The sequence below is a fragment of the Camelina sativa genome, chromosome 2 (genome assembly GCF_000633955.1).
Source record: "Camelina sativa cultivar DH55 chromosome 2, Cs, whole genome shotgun sequence".
Classification (NCBI taxonomy): Eukaryota; Viridiplantae; Streptophyta; class Magnoliopsida; order Brassicales; family Brassicaceae; genus Camelina; species Camelina sativa.
Window position 1 is genome coordinate 17,579,372 of NC_025686.1, and position 9,391 is coordinate 17,588,762.

Genomic DNA, 9,391 nt, shown 5'->3' on the forward strand with positions numbered 1-9,391 from the left:
GAGGTTGTAGAAGATGAGGATGATGAGTCTGATACATAGCCCACGAAAGTTTTGGTACATATCAAAATTCGGAGAGATAATGTTTGTTCCTTCGGACTCTAGGCTCTAGCTAGTGTTAGTTTTTATGTAGCGATCTTAGAGCTATTATATTTAATTCGGCTTGAACATTGTACTTCCTTGTTTCATTATAAGAATCTCGAGTAGAGTACTAAGCTAACATATCCTTTTGTTTTGTCTATGAAGAATTATGCGACTGTGCCAAGCTCGATCCATAACCATTTGAGGAATTGGACTCTTTATCTCAAGGTAAGTATATCAGTGCGAGTTTAATTGGTTTTCCTTTGGGTTCTCATTCATCGGTCTTGTATTTAGGGTATAGTTTTGACTACCACTGCAAGATGAAACTGGTTTCCTTTGGGTTTAGTCATCTATCTTGGTTTTAGGGTATAGTTTTGAACACCACCGAAGTTTTAAGTTGGTTCCCTTGGGTTTAGTAATCTATCTTGGCTTTAGGGTATAGTTTTAACACCACCGCGGTATCCAATTCGTTTCCCTTGGGTTCGTTGATCCCTCTTGCCTTTAGGTTATAGTTTGAACAAGAAGAACTGAGATATCTCCAACATCTGCTGCATGTAATAGTTGTCAACTTAGTTATAACAAGAATTATAAAGATGTTCTAGTTTCCAAAGTTCTTTACTCCTACTATATCGTTGATCTGAATCTATGTAGGTGAAACAAATGTTGAACTCTCTTCATCATCCTCTAAAGGTACGACCATTAGGGGGGAAGTTTACTTCTTTCCTCTGTTTTGTTCTCTTATCATTTGTTTCCACTAGTTTCTGAAGATACATTAAAAAAACATACATGAGAAGGTGTACGTGGACAGATCAAGAAGAATGGAGAGCTTCTACGTTAACTATGACCAATCATCTGGATCTGGACTCTAATTCAAAAATGAGTAGTTGTTCTGATAAAATCGACATCTTGAAAGTTTCATAAAATCAGTGTATATATTGAGTTATTGATTTGTAATTGACTTATAGTGGATCAAAAATTCATGTTAACAAGAAGAAAATACACTTTAAGGTTCTAATAATATTATTTGGTAAAATTCTCTGAACAAGTAATACTTTTACTAATTTTTTTTTTAACATCACACTATATTACTAATTAAATACATAACTGTGAATAAAACAAACATGTAGTTTCGTATGGACAAAAAAATTGTTACAAACATCTTCTGTATATACAACAAAAACTGAACAGTACCCACGATTAATACAGGTGATGTCATCTAAAACTCCCGCCTAACTGAAGAGGGTTAATATGGTCATGAACAGTATACAATTGGCTTCTTTAATGCCTTCCGATGTGCAATGCCTAAATCCGAAGATTGATTTCTTGGAGTGCCTATTTTGATAATAAACTCAATCTTATATCTATATCAATAACAAGGAGAGAAGACAAATATAACTCTGTGAAAAAAAAATTACAGCAATTGATGATAAATATTTCTGAAGATACTTGTCTTATACTAACTCGGATGTTACATTCGTATCGTAGTAAAAATAACTTGCCAGAGACTTAATTGTAAAAGAACTCATTGGCTTACGTGAACAAGTTGCCAGGCACCATCATGGTGATATATTGGTAAAAATCGTAACTACAATGCTCATCTTTTTGAGAGTAGCTGATCTGATCAAATAAGCAAATACGGTTTTTCAAGTTGTTAGTCTTTTCAAAGCAAAGCTATATGTTTACAACAATCATAAACGCATCCTAACTCCATCAGGGATTCAGGGGAGTTATAACTACAGTGCTCAAGAGGATTCAGTCCCTTGACTAAACTGAAATGCTTCTCTTTCCTAATGAACAAGTATGTCTTTTGACAACCCAAACGCTTAACTATCTACCTGCTGTGATGGTTTCACAGTACCATGGCCAATACCATTTCTTTTTCTTGTTATTGTTAAAATGTCTGATACCATTTCTGGTATTCCTAGAGCCTAAACCAATATCAAATAACCGAGGATGGTCATGATCAGGTTCTTGAGGATAAATCTTATTTATCATGAGGTTTTAGAACATCAGGCTGCAAAGTACAGAGTTTTGTAATACGAAACAGATCATATCACTGGCTTCCCATCAGGCACTATGATCAGTAAAAAGACAAGTTCAGGTTTTGTGATTATTCTAAAAGCTGAAAATTTACTATTACCCCCCATATAATACAAAATGCTCAGTTTTATGCTCAATTCCAAAATATTTGACATAATATTAGAAATGGATCATTTAATCAAAAAGCCTGTTCATATCATTCAGATTTTGCATCAGCAAATCGTCTTTTCTTCCTGAACATGGGAATGTGAGAGAACCACCAAAGTTGCTTAACCATAAGGGGAAACATAACTAAGGCAAAAAAAATTAGCCTAAGTGTTTTTTTTTTCTTCGGCAAAAGCCAAAAAACCAAAATGCCACAAATGAGAGAAGAAAGCCGCCTACTAAGCGTTTTCTACTAACTATTCTAACCAAAAGGAAGGGAACAAAATAACTGTTCAGTTTTCAATAATACCAACAGCTTCTTTGATGTTGCATCCACTTTTTCAAGAATCCTTACCATCTACTTGTGTTGTTGCCTCTGGCAAGCCACTCTCTGAAGCTGCATTACGTTCTTGGGGTTCTTTTGCTGTTTCTTCTCTTCCATCAAACACATTCGTCAAGAACCCACTCTTTGATGAAGCAATCTGGTCAGGTTTTGCTTCAGTAGCAATGGATGAAGCACTCATCTTCTTGTGGCCAAGCTCTAGCTGAAGCTCTTCTGGCACATCATCAACAGTAGAAGCCGGTTTTTCCTCCACTCCACGAGGTTCAGCATCTGCAGGAGATTTCTCATCCTCTGTTCCCGATCGATTAGTTTCATTCTGAAAGAGTTCAAGGTTCAGTGTAGAGCTGGAAGCCATGGCCTGCTTTCGCAAAGTTTCAGGTGCTGAAAAGAAATCAACCAAAGTAGTAGAGCCTTTAGCTATTGAATCTTTAGGTGAAGTAGTAGTGACTGTAACTGCTTCCTTACTTGCTGGACAAGCTTCAGATCTCAGGACAGTATGATTCTCTTTGGGTGCACCATCACTAGCAAACTGTGGCATCAGAGAGAGGGTTTGGCCTTCAGGTTCGGTGAGTTTCTCCCCTGCAGAAGAGCCATCAACATCTTTCATCAGTGTATCAATAGGATAATTCCTCTTACCGATAGCCACAGAACCAGCACCCCCATCACTCATTGGAAAATTATAAGGCAGCGATGTGATGCAAGTAGCAGATTGGTTTTTAGCAGCAGTCAAGGCATCGGTTTGAGGCTCAGAGCCGAGGTCATCAGTTTGATTCCCAGCATTTTTCTTCCCCTGAAGTGGAGCTTGCTGGTTTAGCGAGGGAAGCGGGAAATCTTCTCTTGCATACATCTTAGCTTGGGGAAACAAATCAGTAGCTGGGGTAACTGGAATGACTTTCTCTGGTAAGAAAACGATGCCTTTCAATTGCTTTTCCGTGTCAGCAACCTTAACATTGAGAAAATAGCCTGCCTCGAAAGAACCTTCAACGACACCAGAAACAACTTGACCTATCAGATTGTCATCCATAGTAGTACTAACAGGTTGGTTCACTGGTTGCTGAGTCTGGCAATCGTCTCTGCGAGGACGACCTCTTTTTCGCTTATTTGTAAGAGATGAGCTCGAGCCTTGGTTCAGTTGGTCCATCTTCTCTGAAATATCCATGATCTTTCTTTAAAATCTTCTCTGGCAAAAAAATAAATTCTCTCTTAGTTTCAACAGTGTGCTCATATTTACAACTATTTTACAATAAAATTACACAAAGCCAAAAACTTCAACCATTATCGTATCTGGAAAAAACACATACTGATGAATCTTCAGAACAATCAAACAAGAAGCAACGACAATTCACATAACAACAAGTGATGAAAACAAGATCACATTAGCATAACAAAATGAAGGTGCAAAAAAAAAAAAGGACAAAAACAGCCTCTAGTTCAACTATTAGCTTGACAATTCACTAACTTTATTATGCTCAAAGACAGATGAGAATGCAACGCCTGTGGAATGAGTTGTTAATGCTAAAAAGCAACAATGTTGTTAACCAACAACCCTTTTCACCTAAAGGAACCACCAAGTTGCCATTTTAGCTCAATCATATATAACAACAGTAAATGCCCAAATAGTGTAACCTTTAAAAGACACGCAACCTTCCTCACATGACATACCACAAAAACTCACATAAGTTCAATAAAAGCAAGACAACGACTGAAATTACTGTTTTTAACCGCTTCAACAGTTAAAAAGACCCAATTTTTTTCTTTATTTTCTAGGGAGTGTCAAATAGATTATACGCCACGGAAAAAAAAAAATGGAACAAGAAGCTCCTCAACGATTACAACGAAAGGGGTGATAATTAAACCTAGATTTCCCAACAATAACCTAAAAATTCCTCAATCAACCAAGAAAAATGGAAACTTTCCCGAGAAAACGGAAGCTTTACCGGGGAATGAAGAAACCCTCACCGCTTAGGTTTCGCGACGAAGGAATCGGAGGCGAATTCACTTTTCTCTAACGTTAATGAGAACAAAAATACACGAGACGAGAGTATACGTATCCGTGTCTTAGATTCTCTCTCCGTTCGTCTCTTTCTCGTCGTCGCTTCGCCTTCTTCTTCTTCCTCTGTTCCTCTCTTCTTCCTCGTCTCTCTTTCTCGGCGTTGGGGAATGTGGAAAAAAAAAAAAAGAAAAAAAATTAATTATAATTTTTTGAATTTTTTGGAGTTATATGGGCCACAAATGGTTTCCTTATTAAGCCCAGTAAACTCTATCCATTACATTAATTAGATTTGTTATCTGAAAAGCCAACTAACTAATAAGTCACCCCAATTACGCTATAAACATCTGCTCAAACTTATAAAAATTTCAGTTAGTGAATCACTGCACTGAATCATAATTTTAAAACTAGATGTAGTTGGATGTCAAAAAATAAAATAAAATTAGATGTAGCCATTATAAAAAAAGATAATCAACTAATGGATATAATATTTAAAGAAGACAACCATTGACAGAAAAAAAAAAAAATTTACAACACCACTCAGGCACTCACTATACAAGCAAACAATTATATTATTTTGTCTAAATATATCTACGTAGTTCTCACATTTTGTTTTTCAATTTTCATTAAAATATGAGAAATATTGGGTGTCACATCCTTGTCTATGTTCCGTTAAAGAATTGGTGTAAGATGATGCTCGGTGATTACAAGAAAAGTCCGGGAAAAAAAATGAACGAAATTATGTAATTTTGTCATGGGAGAATATATGCCAAAAACTAATTAATATATCTTATCCACATCTCTCCTTTCAAACGATTCCCTTGGTCTACATTTTTTTTTTTTTGGCACATTACTAGTATATTATAAATATATATATATATATATATATATATATATTGAACATTGATAAAGCAATATATACTGAAATCATGAATCATGTAATAATTTGTATAAAACAAAAAAAAATATATATATGCTTAATCGAATAACATGAGTCATATGACTAGTTAACGAATTGATTCTCGTCCGACAAAAGGCATGAGTTAAGATAATGGTTTCGTTGGCTTATTATATGAATCTAATCAAATATTTATTTTGGCCAAAATTAGTTAGCAAATCGTGACTTGACCAGTAAGCAACATAAACCTTGCATCATATTCGTTGGTCGTTTCATATTTACATAATAAACTATTTTTTTGGTCAACAATTTTTTTTTCCCAAGTACAATGACGTGATTAATCATGATCTAGCTAGTTCTAGTGTTTTCTTGTCGGGATTAATCGGTATATAATTATAACTACAGATACATTTTGGTTCCTTCTCAAATTGATTCTTTTGTTGTTGTTGTTGTTGTTCTGTCGAAAGATATGTTAATGATCTAAGTCCATCCAGGACTCAACGTCGATCAGAATTTATCACATGTGTTCCTGACGAGTGACGACTATAGCATTTGTTTATTGGCTACAAAATAGCTTTAAGATCCGAATTAAGAACATCTTATGACTGTTTTATATATTTACTGTATATATAGTATTGTACTATGAAAAGTCATTTACCTAATGATATGGACGACGTGTGGCTAGTGTTATAGATGTTACTTTTTGTCTGATTTAATTTTACACGGAATAAAAAAAATATGTTGTTTTGGGACAATATTCATTGGTGATCATGGGACTTGATTAGCTGTGATGTTCCTTCTCGTTATGTACCATTTCATGACCATTAACATCTGCTTTGAATCTGGTTCTGGTTCTGGTTCAATTCTCTGTTATGTATCATCAAAAGGTTTTTGTTTCTTCAATCATTATGTTTTCTTCCATTTCAAAAATAAAACATATGGAAAATATATAGACTAATTTACTTTATAGCTTTTCATCCTACAGCTTACACACGTATTATATATTTTAAGTTTTTTTTTTTTTTAAAATGCAAATGTATAAATGAAAACATCATAATATAGCAAAATTAAATGATTAATTATGAATCAGAATTCCACTCTAACGTCGTGGGATATGAAGTAACAGTATTTTCGTAGAATTTATTATTGTACAGTGGTGTTTGGGAACACATGCATGTTGGCATAAGGTTGATAGATAGCAGTATAGCACAAGTACAATATATACGTTACGTGCAAACAAAAATATTTCGGACATCGGGTAGTTCAACTTCGATTGAGATAAGAATGCAGCTTAAACATTCCAGTAACGACAAGTTCGAAGTTAAACTGGCAGTAGTTACGTCAAGTCTTGTGCTCGAGCATCGGCTGCGACAAAAATAAATGAAATTATGGTCTTTGTCTTTGATATGAGGAAATAGGGTTTTCCCGAAATTTCTCGAAAGAAAAGAAAGAAGAGGGAGTACGCCTCGTGATCATCACTAATATGGTCGACCAATAAAATCTTTATCTTTTGCCATCTTATGACCAGTCAAAAGTATGATCTAAAGATTTTGGTATATGTCGACCCAAGTCTATTGTACGCTCAACTCTTTTGATATATCGAACTAATTATAATTGTTCTTTCACATTCATCAACAACGAGTTATCTCTCTAGATCACAATTTCATCGTTTATGAAATTGTTTTTGTTTTTTTTTGTCTTTGAACTTTAGACACCTGCTAGATTTATAAATATATGATCTAAATTTTATTGTGAAGTGTCTCTTACCAAACTAAATAATAAATCCATGAAAACTTCCAGCATGTCATATATGATTTCATGCTAACCATCGGGATTTAAGGTTCAGAAAAACCGTAAAAAGAAAAAGAAAAAAAAACACACACACCCACTAGATAGATGATTCGATTGATATAATCATATTTCTTGAATCGTTAAAGATAATTAATGAAATCAACAAACCAAAACACACGTAAAGAAAATTCACATATATACATCTTGATCCATATGAACAAACCAAGCGTTGAAATTGACGACTGATACCGAAAACATAGATAGATACATGCATGAATCTAGTATATATCGCTCTCTCGCGATAGATATTATGACAAATGAAAAATGACCATATAATACTGTATATGTTCGTGTTTTTGGTCCCCCAAGAAGAAGAAGATGAAATAAGAAAGGAGATGATAAAGAGATGAAGGTAGGAGATAGGAACAGTGTCACGAGGAATGCTTTGGATCTTCTCGGAACATATCTTGTCTATATGTCTCCTTGTTTTGTCTCACCAGCACGTGAGAACTAGAGTTTCTTCCCAATTATATCTTCTCTCATTTTGTCAAAAAACTTTTGTGTCACTATTCAAGCGGCTTAATTAATCCGAATGAAGCTTCGGTTTTTGTTGCCTAATATTTCTCTATTTGCATTTTGTCGGTTATAATTCGGTATGGGGATAAGAGATCCTAGGTGATGTTTAATTAGAACATCTTGAGTTTGAATTTGTCTCCATTATGGTGTGTGGTTTAAATAAACGAGAAAGATATTTTTGTTTGCCCCTTTGTTCACATATAGCTCTAGAATGTTACTACCAATATGTGCATTATTGATATATTTAACCAATAAATTGGTGGGTTTCAATTAAAACCAAAGTGGTTGATGGTATGCATTTGACTTCATGTTTTAAAAACGAAATTTGCCTCTGAAATACCATTAGTAGATTTTTTTTTTCTTGTAATGATAACACGTAAAAGTACAGGTGATATTTTTATTCATTTATTATGTTTTAAAATTATAACTCACGTAAAGAAAATTGTAATTATTTATTAAGTAAAAAATATATTTACTTAGTAGTTTTTAACGTTGTAAACAAATAATTAACCTTTTTCTTATTTTACCCCTAAAATTAATTATATTGGATTAACTTTAGGAAGAAACGGTTGTAATTACTATAAATTTCATGACTTCATATCTATCGAATGTCTCAAATTCAAGATGATGACTTTGATTGGACGGATGAACAAATGGTAGCAATTACTATGAATTTTGATAAACTTTCGTCTTTTGAAAGTCCCGAATTCATAGTTCTGGTTTTTCTAAACTATTTGTCCTGCTTTACAAGGCATTGAAACTTAACTAAATGCTTTTGATTGTACATATATTTTGGTTGAAATATTTGGATCTAGATGCAATGTAACCAATGAAATTTCTCAGTGCATGTACTCCAAAATCTTCTTGAACCTATAAATCTACAGAAGAAAAATGATGCCTAGGGAAATCTTTTTGCCTGGCTTTTTGGGTGAAAATGTCCTTTGCTACAATAATTTCAAGCTTTAAATTATCTTTTAAAAGTAAATAATTTTTGTTTGGAATCCATCTTGTCTCTAATGTTATAGGGTCTGTTAATATTTATATATAGATGGCAAATCTTCTGCTACAAAGTTGCTGCAAAGATATGGGTAAATTTGTTTTTCTAAAAGTGAATTACTTTAAATCGGTCCTTAGTCTATATATTCGACCTTAATACTACTACGCTTTCTTATATTCCGATTTTGTACAAAAAAAAAAAATATTCTGATTAAAACAATACCATAGGCTTGTCCCCTTCCACATTATAGACTACATTTATGCAGCCTTAAATTGTAATGCGATACAGCGATAGATATATGTTGCATCATGACATGCAAATCCAATGCGATTCAATACACTGAGTTTCTCGGAGTTTAAGTTAGTGTATGGGGCTAATTGTATTTAATTCTTATACACGTTTTGGTTTGCCAACACGTTATGACCACTTATTAATAAAGTGTGTTTTTGTTGACAAATGTGTGTGTAATCTTTAATTTATATAGTCAACATGGATTAATAGACAATAGATATATAGTAGTTGCCAACCAAAAAA

General features: G+C 33.8%; 1 protein-coding gene across 5 annotated transcripts; it reads right to left on the reverse strand.

Moving 5' to 3' along the window:
• On the reverse strand, window positions 2,367–5,012 carry LOC104728010. 5 transcript variants are annotated; one of them, XM_010447077.2, is made up of 3 exons: window positions 4,543–5,009; window positions 3,071–3,785; window positions 2,367–2,986 (listed from the first exon to the last, which is right to left on the reverse strand). In XM_010447077.2, exons 2-3 carry the CDS (start codon window positions 3,762–3,764, stop codon window positions 2,604–2,606), a joined length of 1,077 nt encoding a protein of 358 aa, XP_010445379.1. In that variant the 5' UTR covers window positions 3,765–3,785; window positions 4,543–5,009; the 3' UTR covers window positions 2,367–2,603. The 5 variants fall into 5 exon arrangements, with proteins under 5 accessions (XP_010445379.1, XP_010445374.1, XP_010445369.1 ...); XM_010447072.2 differs by having other exon boundaries at window positions 2,367–3,780; window positions 4,565–5,012; XM_010447067.2 differs by having other exon boundaries at window positions 2,367–3,780; window positions 4,543–5,012.